The sequence below is a fragment of the Castor canadensis genome, chromosome 2 (assembly GCF_047511655.1).
Source record: "Castor canadensis chromosome 2, mCasCan1.hap1v2, whole genome shotgun sequence".
In the NCBI taxonomy this organism is placed as follows: Eukaryota; Metazoa; Chordata; class Mammalia; order Rodentia; family Castoridae; genus Castor; species Castor canadensis.
Genome location: NC_133387.1, coordinates 96,203,413 through 96,223,135, shown reverse-complemented (window position 1 = coordinate 96,223,135; position 19,723 = coordinate 96,203,413). Strand labels below are relative to the sequence as shown.

Sequence of the window (19,723 nt, the reverse complement as noted above, 5' to 3'; positions counted from 1 at the left end):
CCCTGCTTCCTCATTCACGGCTGCTTCTAGAGAGGCAAAACAGTGAGCTAACATCCAGCTTAAGACTTCATTGCCTGAGTGGATTTAGTTTCTAGAGCGTTCTGTTACATCTCCTTCTTTCCCCTGCTCATTTTCCTTTTCCTTATGAAAATATTTAAACCTACACAAAAGTTGAAAGCATTTTGTGAATTCCACTTTGTTGCCCCTGGTGGTCAACATTTTGCAATATTTTCTCTCTTTATTTATTTTAGCTGAACTGTTTGGAAGTAAGTACAAAACCCCTTTTGTTTTTTGTTTTGCATCCACTTAATTCACCCATTTACATATACAGTCCAATGATTGTAAATTTGAGTTGTATGGCCATCACCGTAACCCTGCCCTAGAACATTTCTGTCACCCCAAGAGCAAACTTCTTTTAAAAAGTCGCACAAATCATGTCTGTTGGCTTTAGAAAAAAGAAAATACAGGTAAGCAAAGACAGTAAAAATTTCCCATAGTCTCATTGTTGTAGTGTCTGGCAATCTCTGGAAACTCTGATTAGATTCCTGAATCCCACGTGGAAAGAATCTGGGCGAGACATGGAGATGTAGTAAGGGAGATAATGAAGTTTATTATAGATAAGGTTTGCAGTGTGCTTCCTACCAGGTGAGGGGGGTGGGAAATCTGGGCGGTCCCTGTAGGATGGACTAGGCTGACTGACAGACTTGATTTACTCTGGGCATGCACTTAAGCTAGCTCTTAGGTATTTTAATTACATGCATGAGGTGTGATCAATATTCATGTTTCAAGCAAGGGATTTGCTATTGAAAAGAGCTCTGCCTCTAGGAAAGGTCACATGACACCTGAGTCCCAATGATTTTCTTTCCCTTCTTTCTAGCCTGTCTCATGACCACCCACAAATATGAATGCAGTTAATGTAGTAGGTAGGATATTGACCCCCAAAGATGTCCATGTCATAACGGCTGGAACCTGTGCCTGTACCACCTTATGAAAAGTCTTTGTTGGTGTGTGAGTTAAGGCTTGTGAGGTGAGGATGGCGTTCACGATTTTCTAAATGACCTCAAAATACATTCATGGGGTCCTCAAGAGAGAAGCCAGCCAGGGAGAGTACAGAGCTACTCACTTAGAGGGTGGAGGCAAAGGCACAGGAAAGGAGCACAGGCAGCCTCTGGAGGCTGGGAAAGTGAGGGAACATTGCTCCCGATGGCCCCCAAAGGAGCATGTCCTGCCAATACCCGACTGCACTCTGCCCCCAGAAACAGGAGAATTAGGAAATCAAACCCAAGGTCTTACACATGCTAGGCAAGTGGTCTGTCTCTGAGCCACCCCTCAGCCCCAGTTCACATTGGTGGTAATTTTTACAGCCGTAGGAGAGAACTAATGTAACTGTTAAGTGAACATCCTTCTGTACTTTTGATTATATGTGTAGGTTAAAAGAGATATATGAGCTGGGCGTGGTAGTACATGCCTGCAATTCCAGCACTTGGAGGCTAAAGCAGGAGGATCTCAAGTTCAAGGCCAGCCTTGGCTACATAGACCCTATCTCAAAAAAAAAAAAAAAAAAAGTCTGCCTTCCCTAAAATACTGACAAAAATGGGATCTTCTATTCATATTGTTTTGTAATTTCTCTTCTTACCCAATTTGTTGTAAATAACAAATACATTGTAAAGAATGTTCTATGCCAACAGACACTTTTAATGACTGCGTAGTATTTCAAGCCATATGTTTCAGCCAGGTGTAGTGGTGTATGCCTGTAACCCCAGCTACACAGGAGATATAGGTAGGAGGATGGAGGTTCAAGGCCAACCCCAGGCAAAAAGCTTGAGACCCTATCAAAAGAGAACTAAAGTAGACAGGTGCCGGTGTCTCACTCCTGTAAGCCTAGCTACTCAGGAGGCAAAGATCAAGAGGATCACGGTTCAAAGTCAGTACGGGCGAATAGTGCACAAGACCCTGTCTCAAAAAACCCTTCACAAAAATTGAGCTGGCGGAGTGGCTCAAGGTGAAGGCCCAGCACTGCAAAAAAAAGAACTACATATACAAGGGTTCAGGCATGGTTTAAGTGGTAGAGCGCCTGCCTGATAAGCATAAGGCCTTGAGTTCAACCCCAGGACTACAATATATATATATATATATATATTTTTTTTTTCTTAGTGTTTTCTCTTATGTCATTTTAGACTTCCTTAGGAATAGCTGGTGCAGTTTTTATTTCATGTTTGTATGCTTGTTGCTGATAGAATTCTGGCTGGTCTCACTGGCTGTTGTTAACCTTTTCTGATTTCTACTGCTATACCATTTGGATCTTGGGAATTTTCCCAAGGGCTTCCTCCCAAGGACCTAAGAAGCATCAAGTTGGTTGGAAACTAGTGTATGCTATAGAGAAACATTTCTTCCCTGACTTCAATTTCTGACTTACACAACATAAGAGATCATGGCTTAAGAAATACACGCTAGGCATTGCTTCATGTCATTTGTTTAGCGTCTTCATGCTGTGATTTTGTATTAATTTCTACTTCTGGCCAAATACATATAAAAACAGATAAATGCCTTCTTATTATTTTTGTTTCGTTATATGTCCTTTCTCTGAAAAGAATGCACTGATGGAAACCATCTGCTTAAATTATTGTCTCCTTTTGGCTCTCCATCAAGTATGAGACAGAGCTCTGTGAAGAATGGCATGGGGCTCTGTGTGGCATCCCAAGGCTCGTAGATTGTCTGAGCATGAGACTGCTTCATTCTGAATCACGCGTTGGAGAGGGCGCCTGGCGTGGAAAACCTAGGTGCTCATGGGCAGGTCCTGCTCTGCCCTCTACTAATCAGCACCCAGGGCCTTTTAGTGAGGGTTGCGTATGCCCCGCTGCTGATCCCTGTGGGTGTTGGGAGTCAGGTCTGTCTAGTTTCTGGCTTCCTCACGACATACCAGAGGGCTAGGCACATAACACTATTTGTGGCCTCTCCACAGCTCTCCACTTCTGACAGCATTTCATTTTGTTGTACCCCTTTCCTTTGCAGGATTGGTAGAAGAAGGGTAGACCTTCTGGAAGAGTTTTTTTTCCTGCTGTCTGCTCTATTCCATGAGGACAGACCTGAAATTAGGAAGCTTAGGTGTGTATGTGGTACAGAAGTGGGGAATGCATTCTGTCTGCAGTATTGGACAAGTGTCATTTCCCTGATGGTTTGCTGTCACCCAACTTCCAGATTGCCTTTTGAGCACTCTTAGGAAGGAGGGTGAAGAAAATCAGTGCGGTTTTGCCCATTCTACGTGTGGGACTTTCTGCATGCTAGCTCATTTGACCTGGAAACAGTTATCCAAAGTGTTATCATCTTCATTGTTTAGATAAAATTATGAGGCCCATAGAAATTGAGTCCTTTGCCACAAGGGCTAATTAGTGAGGAACCTAGGGCTTTCTGATCTGGCGAGTCATAGACAGATGGGAAGAATGTGTTTCCGTTAGGCAGTGACTTGTTGCTATCCATATTTGGGCACCTGAGAACTCAGTCCAGACATCCCGAGCTGTTGAGAAACCCACAGGCAGCAGAAGAGGTTCCTGTTGGGCAAGGCAGCTGGCTGCCTTTCTTTCTTGTCATCTGTGTCTCTTCTGGAGGGGGGCATTCTTGTGTGGAAATGAAGTGACTACTTCTGCATTGGTGAAGGGCTTTTTCTGAGAGGAGACTGGTGTTGAGGCCTTTTCATTTCATGAAATGATGGATTATTCACAACTGTTTGCTGGTGGGTACTCATTTCTACACCTAATCGATAGGTAGCTTTGTGGAAGTCAGAGCAAGATGGAGGGGTAAGAGGCCTGCTGGCTGCCTGCTGCTCTAGGCCCAGTCTTAGGGTTTATGGTCTGCTCTCTGATTTGCAGGCCCAGAAACTCCCATCTGCTTGTTCACCAAACATCCATGGAGTGCCTTCACAACCAGGTCCTGGGTGGTGGTGGAACTCATCAGAGAGCAAGACAAACGTAACTCCCTGCCCTCAGGGCTTGCAGCCTTGCTCATGCCCTTGCTGGATGTGTGTTTGTGCTTCAGAATTAACCAGGCACCTGGGAGACTGTCAAACCTGAGGCTAAATGCAGTGTGGGTGTGAGTTGGCCTCTCGGCTGATCAGAACCCTCTACTGTGCCTGCCATTCTTGGAGCTGAAGCCAAGCTAGTTACAGAGAGAGTGCTTGATAAGCTGGTGGCAGCTCCCAGGGATGGAAGCAGGGCAGAGGCTGTTGGGTTTGCACCATGAGCACTATGGAAGGGTATTTATTATATTTGCATTGGTCACATTTGGTAGATCTGCCTCTGCCTAGTTGTGTCCCATGTTTGGGAAAGGTCAGATACTCACTTGCAGAACCTGTAATGTAGTGATCCTTAAACTTGGTCGTCTGCGAGACACCCTGGAAAACTTTTTCAAACATACCAGTGCCTGGTCCCTCTCTAGTCCAGTGGTTCTTAAATGTTGGTGCTGGTCACAGGTGAGAGTCTCCTGGGGAACTCAAAGTTTACCAGTAGGGTTGAGTGGAAGAGGGTTTGGCCTTTTGTGAACTTTTTTTTTTTGTACTGGCATTTGAACTCAGGGCCTCACACTTTCTAGGATGGCACTCTATGACTTGAGCCACTCCACCAGCCCCTTTATGAGTTTTTTGTTTGTTTTTATTCTTTGAGACAGGGTCTTCCTAAGTAACCCAGGCTGACCTTGAACTCAACATCCTCCTTCCTCAGCCTTCCAAGCGCTGGGATTACAGCACCACCACACCCTAACCATAGCCAGTACTTCACTGTACCATTCAGTGACATTAAACATGTTCACAATGTTGTGATAACCGTCACTGCCATGTACACCAAAAACTCTTGTATCATCCCCTGGCATAAACTGAGCCCATTCCATAATAACTCCACAATCTCCCCAGCAACTACCAGGCAACTACCATCCTGCTTTCTGCTCTTCAGAATTGCCTATTCTAGGTACTTCCGGAATCAGATGGTATTTGTCCTGTGCTAGCTTCGTGATAGTTTTCAAGGTCCTTCCCTTGCTTAGCATGCATCAAAATTTCATTACTTTTTATGATTGGATGAGTGTTCCCTTGTAGGTCTATACTGCATTTTATTTATCCATTTATTTATTTACCCGACTACCCAGCAATCGTTTCCACCTTTTGGCTGCTGTGAACAATGGTGCTCTGAATGTTGTTCACATCTCTACTCTCAATTCTTTTGATTACGTACCTATGAGGGTTCCTCCCAGTAGGGCTGCAGGACATGCCTGGTGATACTGGGGCGACCATGTGCCGGAGCCTGCAGGATCCATTCATTCGTTCTGTCTGTCCCTTAGGGAACATCCCGGGCTCCGCTGTGCTGGTGTTTGATATCCATGTGATTGACTTCCACAACCCCTCGGACTCCATCAGCATCACCTCCCACTACAAGCCCCCTGACTGCTCTGTGCTGAGTAAGAAGGGCGATTACCTCAAGTATCACTACAACGCCTCCCTTCTGGATGGGACCCTGCTGGACTCCACGTAAGGGCATGGGGAACGGAAGGGGCCAGCCTGTGGAACTTTGTCCAGTACACTCTCAAATGTTGTCGCCTGGGAGCTGTCTCCTCCAAGCCTCCCTAGCCTCATAACCCATGCCTCCCCACTGCTCACACACACTATCCAAGAATTTCCTCCTGAGAGTCTCACCCTGCTCCATGCCTTTTTCCAAGTTAGCATATATTAATTCTACAATTGTCATATTTCCATAGATGCATACAATATACTTTGATCAAATTCACAACCTCTATTTTATACCCGCAGCCCTCCTTTCTTCAAGCAGTGTTTAGTGGGTTTCATTATGCATCTTCATATACAGGTATATATGTGATAATGTTCAACCCCACTACCCTCTCTCCTCCTCCTCCCTCCCACTAACTCCCCCTCCCCCAGATGGTTCCCCTTCTATGCCCATTGCCATTGTTGTTGTTACTAACATTTTAGGTCTAGATTCTTGAAAACACAAGATATTTGGCCTTTTGAGCTTGGTTTATCTTGCTCAACATGATGATATCCAATTCCATCCATTTTCCAGCAAAACAACAGCATTCTTCTTTATGGTTGAATAATACTCTATTTTTTCTTTTCTTTTTTTGGCAGTACTGGGGTTTGAACCCAAGGCTTTATACTTGCTAGGGAGGCCCTCTACCACCTGAGCCACTCCTCAAGCCCATGGCTGAATAACTCTCCACTGTGTCTATAACCCACAATTTTTTATGCATCCATTAGTTGTTGGTTACCTAGACTGATTCCATAGCTTGGCTATTGCAAATAGTGCTGCAATAAACATGGGTGTGCAGGTGCTTTTCTTGTATGTTTATTTACACGCCTTCAGATATATCCCCAAGAGTGGTGTGGTGAGGTCATAAGATAGGTATATTTTTAGTTTATTGAGGAACCTCCGTACTGATTTCCATAGTGGTTGCACTAGTTTACATTCCCACCTACAGTGTGTGAGGGTTCCTTGTTCCTCCCCTCGCCACCCCACACATCTTCACCAGCATTTGTTGTTTGCTTTCTTGTTAATTGCCATTTGACCAGGTGAAATAGAATCTCATTATCGTTTTAATTTGCACTTCCTTTATGGATAAAGGTGTGGAACATTGCTTGATGTATTTATTGGTCATTTGTACTTCACTTGTAGAGAACTGTCTGTTCAATCCATTTGACCATTTATTAATTGGATTATTCTTTTGGTGTCTAATTTTGTTTGAGCTCTTTACATATTCTGCATATTAATCCCTTATCTGATGAATAACTTGCAAGGATTTTTTCCCATTCTCTGGGTTGTCTTCATTCTGATAATTGTTTCCCTTGATGTGCAGAAGCTTTTTGATTTGATGTAATTCCATTTGTCACTTCTTACTCTTACTTCCTGGGCAATTTGAGTCCGGTTTAGAAAATGGACAATTGTCTATGCCTTTATCTTCAAGTATTTTCCCTGTTTTCCTGTAGTCATTTCAAAAGGTCTGACACTAAAATCTTTGATTATTTTTTTAAGCTGGGATTTGATCTCAGGGTTTCATTCTTGCTAGCCATGTGCTCTCCCACTTAAGCCACCCCTCCAGTCCCCTTTAATCCATTTTGGAATTAATTTTTTGTATAGGATGAGAGGTAGGAGTCTAGTTTCAGTCTTCTGCATGTGGATATTCTGTTTTCACAACACTATTTGTTGAAGTGGCTGCCTTTAACATATGTTTTGGTATCCTTTGTCACAAATAAGATGGCTGTAACTGGGTGGATATATTTCTGGATCTCCTATTTTTTTAGTCTAAGTATCTATTTTTGTGCCAGTACCATGCTTTTTTTTTATTGCCATAATGCTATAGTATAATTTGAAGTCTGGCATTGTGATACCTCCAGCTCTTTTGCTCTGTATTACTTTTGCTATTTTGGGGTCTTTATATTTTCATATGAATTTTAGGATTGATTTTTCTGTTTATTCTGGCAGTACTGGAGTGTAAAATCAGGACCTTGTGCTTATTAGGCAAGTGCTCTACCACATGAGCTATGCTCTATTTCTGTGAATGATATTTGGGTTTTGATGGGAATTGCATTGAATCTATAGTTTGCGTTCAGTAGTATAGCCATTTTCACAACATTAATTCTGCTGATCCAAGACCATTGGAAGTCTTAGCATCTGGTGTCTTCTTCAGTTCCTTTCAAGGTTTTATAGTTTTCATTGTTGAGGTCTTTCAACTCCTTGTTTAGGTTTATTCTTAAGTATTTAATTTTTTTAAAGCCTATTGTGAATGGGATTGTTTTCCTGATTTCTTTCTCATCCTGTTGGTTATTTGTATATAGAAAAGCTACTGATTTTCATATATTGATTTTGCATCCTGCTACTTTGTTAAGAGAATTTATCATATCTAAAAAATTTTTGATGGAATCTAGGGTCTTTTAAGTATAGGATCATATCATCTGCAAATACACATAATTTGACTTCTTCCATTTCTCTCTCTTGCCCCTTTGCTCTGACAAGGATTTCAAGCATTATATTGAATAAGAATGGGGATACCCTTGTCTCTTTCCAGACTTCAAAGGAAATGATTTCAGATTTTAGTATGATGTTGGCTACCGGTTTGTTGTATGTAGCCTTTGTTATGTTGAGCATGTTTCTATTTCTAGTTTCTTCAGTGCTTTTATCATGAAAGGATTCTGGATTTTGTGAAAGTCATTCTCTGCATCTATTGAGATGATGATGTAATTTTTGTCCTTGATTCTGTTTGTGTGCTGTCTTATGTTTATTGACTCAGCTGGCCTCAAATTCATTATCCTCCTGCCTCAGACCTTTGGTACTGGGTTATAGGTGTGTTCCACTATGGCTGGCTTTCCAGACCATGTCTTACCTCGTGGAATTGTCTTTCTGAAAAGCAGATCTCCTCATGTAACCATTGTCTTTAAAAATTCACCATGGATAAATGTAAGGCTGTCTTTGCCAGCTTTGTTCTGCTTCACCAATCTCTGCTTCTCATGGGGCCTGTCTTCCTCTTTTGTCCAGGGCTGCCCCATACAGTGGTGCAAGTTGTACCTGCCTGCACTCTTCCTTCTGGACAACTTCTGCCCTGGTTTAAATGTTCTCCCTTTTCTTGAAATTGTTCCCTTAATTCCTGGGAAGAATCAGTTACTCCTGCTACTGCAGTCTTCTATCCTATCGAGTTATTTTTGTTTCTGTTATTGGTCTGAATACCTGGGATACTGAGTTGTTTATTCATATTTTTATTCCTTGCATTTTGCCCATGGTATACACAGCATAGAAGGAGCATTTTATAAATGTGAATCCGTTGATATAAATCTGAAAATACATGAAATAGAATGTAAAATGAGCTTTGCTTCTCCACTATCAGTAAGTTAAACACAATAGTCTTTTCTTTGCAAAAGAAACATTTTCAGCCTTTCTTTATATTTCTGTATATGTACATCCATTTTTGTTCTTTTTTTTTTTTAATTTCTTTTACTCATATGTGCATACAATGTTTGGGTTATTTCTCCCCCCTTTCCCCCACCCTTTCCCCCATTTTTGTCCTGAGCCTGAGTTAGATTCCTAAGTTTGGAGAAGTGTGGCTCAAGTGGTTGAGTGCCTGCCTAACAAATTTGAAGGCCTGAGTCCAAATTCCAGAACCTCAGAAAAAAGCCTAAGTTTGCTCCATTCATGTAATTAAGTGCCGCTGTGTGTGCTCTGAATGTGGAGGACCTTTGTCTTCCCACCTGCCTCTGCCTTCTAGCTTTGGCCTCTGTGTATGGGGTTCCAAGATCCTTTACACTAGTGCATATAATGTATTTCACTAAATCTAAAATTTAGATTAGAAACATTGTTTTAAGTATCTCTAAGAAAGCAAAAGTGCTGCCAGAAGTAACGACTCACTGTCATTCTAAAATATATCCTAATTACTGAAATGTTAAAATGTGAACAAAATCCACATTTTAGAATCGGTAAGTGTGTAGTCTCTGGGGCCCAGATTCACACGGACCTGCTTACAGTGATCATCCTTGCAGAGAAATCCCATCTGCAGGTTTCTGGACGCATTGGGGAAGCAGCGTAGTTTTGTGGACCACATGAGCTCACACACATGGCCCCCCCAGGTTAGAACAGTCAAGGTCAATGCCTGCTCTTGTTGCCCTGGCTCATATTCCCATCGGGTGCTCCCAAGCTGAGGAGAGAGGAAGTGTGGTGGGAAATGAGCACAGGAATTCCTTCTCATTGGGTCAGGATATACTTCCTCTGTCAGGAGAACCAGACTTCCTGTCCCTGACATGTTTGGTGCAGTCAGTATTCTCACAGAGGCCCCTTTCTTCTTGTGGGAGGCTTACATTCAACAGTCATTCATAGCACACGTGACTTAGGTGAACTTCTGGGTGTAAGCTTCCAAATGAGCAATGGGAAGGGTGGCAGGCACCTGCCTGTCCAGCTCTACCTTGAGTCCCATGTGGGGACAAGGACTGGGGAGACACTGGTACAAGCACTTGTTCATCAGGGCAAGGAGCAGAAGGAGCTGCTCTGAGGAGATGGGATGTGGATGGGAGTGGGAGGCCCTGCAGGGGGGAATGGGAAGCCTGCAGGCACAAGAAAGAATGAGGAGGGTGTTTGAGAGACAAACTAGCTCCCCACAAATAAATAAACAATAAACTAAAAGGACCTGAGGAAAATTAGAAATTAGAGTGGTAAAAATAAAATAAAAGAACCTGAGGAAAAAGAATTAGTGGGGTCTTCAGAGACTACACAGAAACAAATGATTTCCTTGGAGTGTTCTCTTTATGTGTTTGTATTTAAACCGGACTTAGGGAGGAAGAACAGACATTCATTATTGGATAACTAAGAGGGATCTAGTAAGACTTTGAGACCAGTACACTTTTGGGTTTGTCCCTGGAGACAGGCAGTGTGAGGGCTTCTGGTGTTGCTGACAGGAGGAGTCACAGCCAGCAGGATAAAGGGTGATTCCTCCTTAGGCTCTGGCCAAGGCATCCTGGGCCAGCCTTGCCTTTGTTTCAGTTCCTCTCAGGTAGGACAAACACAAGACTGATTTGGGTTTGGTTTTCCCAGAAAGCCATCCTGGCCCTAGGAACCAGGGAGAAGCCATAGTGTGGGCCCAAAGGAGGCTGGCTGGCCTAAAAGGAATTGGTGGCCCTAAGGGAATGTTCCATCCATTCTGTTACCATGCGGTGATAGGTATTAAGAAATGCTTCCTCCTTGTGAAGAACGTAGCCAGTGTTTGTCTTTAGATGGTAAAGGGAATACCATAGATTGCAAAAAGGTTTTGTTTTTAGTCATGAGTGAGATGATAGAGCCGACTTTTTTTTTATTATTTTATTATTCATATGTGCATACAAGGCTTGGGTCATTTCTCCCCCCTGCCCCCACCCCCTCCCTTACCACCCACTCCGCCCCCTCCCTCTCCCCCCCACCCCCGGCAGAAACTATTTTGCCCTTATCTCTAATTTTGTTGAAGAGAGAGTATAAGCAATAATAGGAAGGAACAAGGGGTTTTGCTGGTTGAGATAAGGATAGCTATACAAGGAGTTGACTCGCATTGATTTCCTGTGCATGTGTGTTACCTTCTGGATTAATTCTTCTTGATCTAACCTTTTCTCTAGTTCCTGGTCCCCTTTTCCTATTGGCCTCAGTTGCTTTTAAGGTATCTGCTTTAGTTTCTCTGCGTTGAGGGCAACAAATGCTAGCTAGTTTTTTAGGTGTCTTACCTATCCTCACCCCTCCCTTGTGTGCTCTTGCTTTTATCATGTGCTCAAAGTCCAATCCCATTGTTGTGTTTGCCCTTGATCTAATGTCCGCATATGAGGGAGAACATACGATTTTTGGTCTTTTGGGCAGGCTAACCTCACTCAGAATGATGTTCTCCAATTCCATCCATTTACCAGCGAATGATAATATTTCGTTCTTCTTCATGGCTGCATAAAATTCCATTGTGTATAGATACCACATTTTCTTAATCCATTCGTCAGTGGTGGGACATCTTGGCTGTTTCCATAACTTGGCTATTGTGAATAGTGCCGCAATAAACATGGGTGTGCAGGTGCCTCTGGAGTAACTTGTGTCACAGTCTTTTGGGTATATCCCCAAGAGTGGTATTGCTGGATCAAATGGTAGATCAATGTTTAGCTTTTAAGTAACCTCCAAATTTTTTTCCAGAGTGGTTGTACTAGTCTACATTCCCACCAACAGTGTAAGAGGGTTCCTTTTTCCCCGCATCCTCGCCAACACCTGTTGGTGGTGGTGTTTTAATGATGAGCCAACTTTTTTTTAAAGCTAAGTTCTCTGGGATCAGGCATCAAGGATAGCTAAACTCCCCATGGTTTTTATGGCATATAGACATTAGAGGCACTAATGCTTACACCCCCTCCAAGGCCATCAATTTACTGAGTCCTTTCTTTGCTCTCCCCTGTGCCACACATATTTTTATTTTTATTGGCTATTTAGAACTTCCCTATGAGATAGCTATTCTTATCTGTATTTTATAGATAAAGAAACTGAGAGATTACATTTCCCCAGGTCAAAATAAGTTTGAACCAGGATTCAAATCAGGTCTTGCTGAATATAAAATCCAGGGGCCCAAAAATTGCGTGTCTAGATACAAAGAGCTCACCCACCCCTGAACCACTAGACAGTAGGTTGTCAGCATGATGTCCCACACTCCAGATACTACGTTTGCTGCAAACACTGACATTCTCAGAATGTCCTCTGTGACTCAGTCCTTCCATTAAAAATCAGGAAGTTAACACAGGTGGAGTACTACCTTTTAGTCCTCAGATCTCGCTTCATTCATACCAAGTGTTCCTCTAAGGTCATTTATAGCAAAAGGATGCCACTCTAGTGTGCTCCTCTACTCTAGAACAGTCCCATAATCTTCCTTGATTTTCTGAAAAATTAAAAAAAATTATATTGTTGTTGTACTGGGGGGTGCATTGTGACACTTACAGTGTATCTTAGCTAAATCCGCTTCTTCTGTCATTCTTTAATCTCCCTCTCCCCATTCTTGGAATACATGAGTACACACTATTTCTACCATGTTACCTTCATTCACCCTTTCCTTATATCCTCCCCCCTCCCATTGGTACCAGCCCCCAGACAGGACCAGTTTTACCTTCCAGTCCTCCACTTTTGAAAAAAGACATTTTTGTTTGTTTAAGATAGCTATGCAAGGAGTTTCACTATAACATTTCTGTGTATATATGTATTGTATCCTGAATTGGTTCATCCCCTCCACTTTTCTTCTTTCTACCTTAGTCCCCTTCTTATGGTGATTTTAATAGGTTTAAACATTCTGTATTCTTCCTTTCATAGAAAGCGCATCAACCATCCACTTAAACACAGTATATTTACAGATATATACCAAGGCAAAAATCCCACTGCACAATGAACAGATGCCTAAACAGTGAAGGACAAAAAATGAAAACTGGGTCACGCTAAGGGGAGGGCATACAATGGAGGGGGAGGTAAAAGAAGGAAGTAAAGAAGGTGAATATGGTTGCTGTTCTTCCTTGATGTTTATGACCTTACTTTGGAAGGTGACGGGTCTGGTTCCTTTACAGAACGTGCCACCAGAGTGGGTCTGTGTAACATTTCCTCATCTTGGGCATGACGTGGTCCTGTCACGAGAACACTGCAGGGCCAGTGACGCAGTGACGAGCCCGTGTCTTTTGTCCCGTCTGCAGGTGGAGCTTAGGCAGAACTTACAATATCGTGCTGGGATCTGGACAGGTGGTGCTGGGAATGGACCTGGGCCTCAGAGAAATGTGTGTGGGGGAGAGACGGACAGTGATTGTTCCACCCCACCTGGGCTATGGCGAGGCTGGTGTGGGTAAGCGACGGCTTCAGGGGTGTTGGGCACACTCACCATCTGAATTTTGTGGTTTTGGATGCCCTCGAGAGAACCACAATATGCTTCTTCCACTTAAAACCGAAAGGGTCTGTGCTTCTGGTTTTTTTTTTTAAAGTTTTTAGCCTCATTGCTTGAAGACCCCTGTGAACTCGGCAGGCCATGTTAACACCCCTTACTATTTTGGGAAAGAGTGTGTTTCCAGGAAAAAACCCTGGGCCTGTGGGTTTATGTGGTAGGATCCTGGAGCAACTCTCTAGGCGATTTCTCTGGTGTCAGTGGCTCACTTCCTCCAGGCAGTTTCCTGGGACAGGTGGAAGCCCCAAGGGTGAGCTCCTTACTGCTCCTGAGTCAGCCAAGAAAGTGGCCTTTGGCAGAGGATAGTTTCAGGTTCTGGAGGAAGTAGCTTTGTTGCATCCTCACAGGGTTGTGCTCCACGGCATGACCGCGCCGAGAATGTCTTCTCCCAGGAATTCAGGAATGCTCCCCACAGTGTCTTCACGCTGGCCAGAGCTAGAGGTGAAAGCGCCAACTTGGGAAAGTTGATTGGCACTTCTATGGATTTTCTTTTTTTTTTTTTACAACTTTTTAAATAATTTAAGCAGTTCTATCTACTCCCCCCACCAATCTCAGAAGAAACCCTTTTAAAAAAATGTGTTTCCTTTAAGACTTTTCCTACGATATGCAAGTAACTACAACATATAATCCACCATATGTAAAATATAATCTAAGTAATACATGAAATGAGGCTGAGGGTGTAACTCAGTGGTAAAGCCCATGTTTACCATGCCCTGGGCTCAATCCCCAGCACCAAACTAAATCAATATTTTGCAAATATGTGATATATAATAATTTTGAATAATGTATACTACATTTGTATATTCACATACTTACATCTTTTGAGTCTATGCTATAGATACCGATCTTGAATTGGTGTTTATAGTCAAAGCTCAGATTATTGTTTTCAGTTATACTGTTATTCTTTTTTTTTTCCCATGGTACTGGGATTTGAACTCATGCTTGGTAGGCAGGCACTTTACCACCTGAGCTACTCTACCAGCTCTAATATGGTTATTTTTAAAAGCTCTGCTATTAAATTTATTCACATGTTCTATCATTGAGGCTGGGGATATAACTAGTGGCAGCACATGCAAGGCTTTGGGTTTGATCCCCAGCACTGCAAAAAAAAAAACCCCAAAAACATATACATATACACATATACCTTAAATACCATGTATACATATACATAAAGACATATGTATACCATTATAGCCTTAATGTAGTTTTCAAAAAATTTTTTTTCTTTACCAAAACACAAAGTAAGAAATACATTTTTTTTTTTGCTGATTTTTTTTGAGACGGTTTCCGTATGTAGCTAAGATGACCTCAAACTTTCAGTGCTCCTGACTCAGTCTCCCAAGTGCTGGGAATGTTGGGTTGAGGCTCAAATGATAGAGCACCTTCCTAGCAAGCACAAGGTTCTGAGTTCAAACTTGAGTACCAGGGGGAAAATAACAACAAAAAAACCCGAGTACTGGGATTACAGGCACCACTACACTTAGCCTAAGAAATACATTTATCTCTTAATTTGTATTACATGTAAACATCCAATTTATGCATTTAATTTTTGTTTTGTTTTTGTAGAACTGGGGTTTGAACTCTGGGCCTTGTGCTTACTAAGCAGATGCTCTGCCACTGCCTCCAGCCCTTATATGCATTTAATTTTACATTTAAAATTAAAACTCAGGTTTCATGAAATAATACCAGTCTTTTCTATGTGCAATGTAAAGGATCTAGTTTATTTTACCCTTTAATTTTTTTTTTTTTTTTTTTTTTGGTGGTACTGGGACTTGAACTCACACTTGCTAGTCAGGTACTTCACCACTTAAGCCACTCCACCAACCTTACTTAATTCCTTTGTTTTTTTTTTTTTGCGATACTGGGGCTTGAACTCAGGGCCTACACATTGAACCACTCCTCTGGTACTTTTTTGTGAAAGGTTTTTGAGATAGGGTCTTGTGGAACTACTTGCCTGGGCTGGCTTTGAACCACGATCCTCCTGATCTCTGCCTCCTAAGCAGCTAGGATTATAGGCGTGAGCCACTGGCACCTGGTTTATTTTATTCCTTTATTTAAATAAAAAAAAATCTGATTACCTCTCTCTAAGCAGATCCCATAATCCATTAAGTGGTCACTACTGTAGTCATGTCTTCCACCTTGTGTTCTAAAGCAATGCCTGCCCAGGGTGTGGCCGTGGGCCAGGGAGGGGAGCGGGTGGGCAGGCTTGACCACCAGGCTAACCCATATCCCACCCTGATGCTTGGTTAGATGGAGAAGTACCTGGCAGCGCTGTCTTGGTGTTTGACATCGAGCTGCTGGAGCTGGTGGCTGGCCTGCCAGAGGGGTACATGTTCATATGGAATGGCGAGGTATCCCCAAACCTCTTTGAAGAGATCGACAAGGATGGCAACGGAGAAGTCTTCCTGGAAGAGGTAACTGGCCTTTGCAGGGCTGTGGGTCAGAGGTTGCTCAGGCAGCCATATGGAGTGGCGGCGTTCTGCACTGAGGCCTTCTTAGGGTGAGGAGGATGCTATGCTGGGTTTCTTGCAATGCTGGTGCTTAGGGCTTTACCCACACCCTCTGAACTGAAGCTTAGCTGAAGAATCTGAGCCTGAGAGGTTCAGGGTTCATTGCAGAGCACAGATCAGGGTTCAGTTCCTGCTCTGGGGCCCACTGCAGGTCTGCAAGGCCTCAGTGTTTTCACACTCACAACAGCCATGTAATCGTCCTATGTTTCAGAAGAAGAACCATGCAGAGAAGATAAGTGACTCACCCATAGTCACCCAGAGCCCCAGTGGATTGAGCCAGGGCCCTGTGTTCCTTCATGGACTTGGGCACTGGTCCTTTGTGCGTCACACCCTGGGTAGATCCAGCCTCTGCCTGTTTCATGTCTGCTTAGTTAAGCACATGCTCCAGCCTTCTCCCCTTTCCCTCCTACAGCGCCTAGATCATTCCTGTTAGCACACAAACGTACTAGTATTTTCCATTCTTTTTTTGTTTTTGAGACAGAGTCTCACCTTGAACTCGAGGTTCTCCTGCCTCAGCCTCCCAAGTACTGGAATTACAGACATGCACCACCACACTATGTTTTTTTAAGAGATGGGGGCTTCACTATGTTGCCTAGGCTGCTCTCGAAATCCTGGGCTCATGTGATCCTCCCATCTCAGCCTCCTGACCCACTGAGACTACAGGCAGTCGCCACTGCACCAGCTTCCCATTCTGTCTTAAATCCACTCCACTAGGCTTTTGTCTACTATACCACTGACCCTGGCCTTGTCATGATGTCCAGTGCCTTCCATACTGCTAACCTGTTGTTGGTCCTTCCTCTCCCCTTACTTCAGTATGGCCATCTGCTGCGGGATGCTTTTCCTAGCTTCCAGGGCACTGTGCTGTCTTCAGGTGCCCTTTGCCTCAGTGGCACCTCCTGCTCAGGCCTCTTCCCCCTGAGCCTCCATGGTGGTCAGTGGCAAATCTGTCCTTCCAGTTGCTCAGGGGAGAGCACTCAGGCATCTTGGTCATTCTCAAACAGAAGTGTAGTCATGGTCACCTCCCAGACCCTGCAGAACCCCCATCTCCCGGGCATCCATGTGGCCTGTAAAGGCTCTTCACCACGTGTTCACCAGTGCCTCCTGCCATCCTGCGACCATGCCACCAGGCATACCTCTACCCCGGGCCTTTGCACAAGCTGCCATCTCTGCCCAGAATACACTTGCCCTAGATAACTGTTTGGCTCACTGCCTCACTTCCTTTAATCTTTTGCACAAGTTTCCCCGATCCTGAGGTTTTACCCTGACCACATTTTTTCATTTTTTTCTGGAGCATTCCACTTTGTAACTTGATACGTAATTTACTTCCTGGTTGCATTCATGTTTGATTGTCCATCTTTTCCACTAGAATAGTCATTACAAGGGCAGGGCATTTGTTTTATTAGTGTTTGATAAATCCCAAAGGTCTAAGCTGGCTGCTGGTGGCCCATGCCTGTAATCCTAACTACTCAGGAGGCAGAGATCAGGAGGATCGCGGTTCATAGCCAGCCCGGGCAAATAGTTTGGGAGACCCTATCTTGAAAATACCCATTTCATAAAAGGGTTAGTGGAGTGTCTCAAGTGGTAAGAGTATCTCTGCCTAGCAAGCGTGAGACCCTGAGTTAAAACCTCAGTGCCACCAAAAACTCCCAAGGGTCTGGAACGGATTCAGCACCTGTAGGCAGTCAGTAGATCTTTACTGTGTGAATGAATGCGTGAATGTGTACATGCAGCCCTGCTCATGCACGCATGATGGGGCCGGAAGTGGTGGGGAGGGATTGCTCTGATGGCTCCTGTGTGTTGGCTACCGGGAACCTAAGGACTCTCGGAGTCCTTTAGTCCAGGGGTTTTGCACCTGAAAAGGAATTCCAGTCACATGGTTCTCAGGCAAAGCTTCTCTGTTTGAGAAGCTCAGACTCCAATTCTAGACCCCATCACACTTGGCTGTATTTTAGGACCTGGTTCTGTATTCTTGGCTGCTCTATCTCACATCTGTCCTGTCCCCTTTGTCTCCAGTTCTCAGAGTACATTCACACCCAGGTGGCCTCTGGCAAAGGGAAACTCGCTCCTGGCTTTGATGCTGAGATGATCGTGAAAAATATGTTCACCAACCAGGACCGGAATGGAGATGGGAAGGTCACAGCTGAGGAATTTAAACTCAAAGACCAGGAGGCCAAGCACGATGAACTCTAAATCTGACATGAGCCAGTTGGTGCCAGGGAGTGCGTGACACCAAGCCACCTGTTGTGGCAGAACATGCAGTGAGGGTGTGAGGGTCTCTAGGAAGACGCATCATTAGCAGTGGTAGGTGGGTCGCAAGGTACCTGGTGCGTACATCAGGGTGGGTGGACGTCCACGGTGAGAACTCAAGGCGGATAGCATCTGTGCGGAGTGCTTTAGATGGAATGTGTGAAGTGTTGGAAAGGCTGTGCTGCCCACCATTTCTGAGTCTTCCGGGAAATTTCGTTATAAAAGGAAAAAAGCATTGTGTAAAAGTTATAACGTCTTGGAGGGAACAGAAGTGTCCAGTTGTCTACCTAAAGAAATTCAAATGGTTTTAATTTGCTGGTGCCTTAAAAATGTTCTCAACAGGGGCAAGAGAGACCAAGGGCCCCATGCCCCAGCAAGACTCCCACACAACACCTGCGGCTTTTCTCAGCACTGGTGATGCCACCCGCCTTCCCCTGTACACAGATCCCCCCATTGTCCTCTTCTACATCATCACGCCCTACCCCACAGCCATCCTCCAATTGTACGTTAATAGGAGCCTCCTGTAGAAAAACTCATGGACCCAACAAAAGTTGTTTCAGACAATGAATAGAGAATTTGAGTCTGCCTTTGCCATGTGGGCTTACCTGCTTGGCTCTTTCTTCTGTCATCACTGTGTGCCATAGAGCGCTCTCCCACCCCGATTCCTGCTGGTTAGATAGATACACCTCGGGGGTGGTGACCTTTCTGCTCAGTCAGCAGAGAATTTCACACTTTGGCAGAGCTGGAAGTGTCTTCCCAACAGACGAAGGTGACATTCTCCTGCCATTCATTTGTGTCCTGGAGAAGGTGGTTTGGGGGACAACTAGGGATCCTTGTCTGTTGTAGATAAGCAGTGACTGCCAGCCTGTTCTGCATCTTGTAGTGTGTCCCCCTTGCTACCCTACGTCCTCTGTTCCCAAGTGGTGTTGGCACTTACCCTGAAATAATCGATGTTTTCCTTTTGAAACGTTTTTGTACTAACTTAAACTGTTTTGTTATGATGTAGCCCTAAGGTAGTTCATGAAAATGCTGTGCACTCCTTCAATGGAAAAAATGTTGGAATCCTGATCTTTTCTGACATAAAATGTTGAATTTTATCATCTGCTTTGATGGCATTTATTTGAAGATGGAGCGGATTCCCCGAGAATACACCCAAGGCCTTTAACAAAGGCTGGGCAGAACTGCATTGCATTTATTGGAAGGAGAGCATTGTATGGGATCCGGGTGGGAGGTCAGCCAGCAGGCGATGGGGTCCTGGAGTTAGAGAGAGGTCTGTTTACAGAGGTGTGCACAGGGTTCAGGACACCAAAAGGATGTTGACATACCAGTATCAACAGTGTTGCTCAGCAATAGGAGGCCACCACACCTGGGCCTGAAGGTCAAGGGGAGGCAGCAGCAGGGCAGAAGAGCTGCTGGGTGGGAGATTATGTAGGAATGTAGCCACCCCCGGAGTCCTGGCTGGCACTGCAAGTCAGGAGTAAGGGACAGATGCCCCATCCTCTGTCCTACCCTGACCTTGACACTGGCTCCAA

At 44.1% G+C, this 19,723-nt stretch overlaps 1 protein-coding gene across 1 annotated transcript in view; it reads left to right on the top strand.

Moving 5' to 3' along the window:
• Fkbp9 (FKBP prolyl isomerase 9) overlaps positions 1–19,288 on the top strand; it is a 44,959-nt gene extending 25,671 nt beyond the window's left edge. The window contains exons 7-10 of the mRNA XM_074065327.1: positions 5,323–5,509; positions 13,193–13,338; positions 15,685–15,848; positions 17,958–19,288. Coding sequence (XP_073921428.1) covers positions 5,323–5,509; positions 13,193–13,338; positions 15,685–15,848; positions 17,958–18,134 — 674 coding nt within the window. The 3' untranslated portion in view covers positions 18,135–19,288. The remainder of the gene's footprint in view (positions 1–5,322; positions 5,510–13,192; positions 13,339–15,684; positions 15,849–17,957) is intronic.
• Positions 19,289–19,723: the final 435 nt, after the last annotated feature.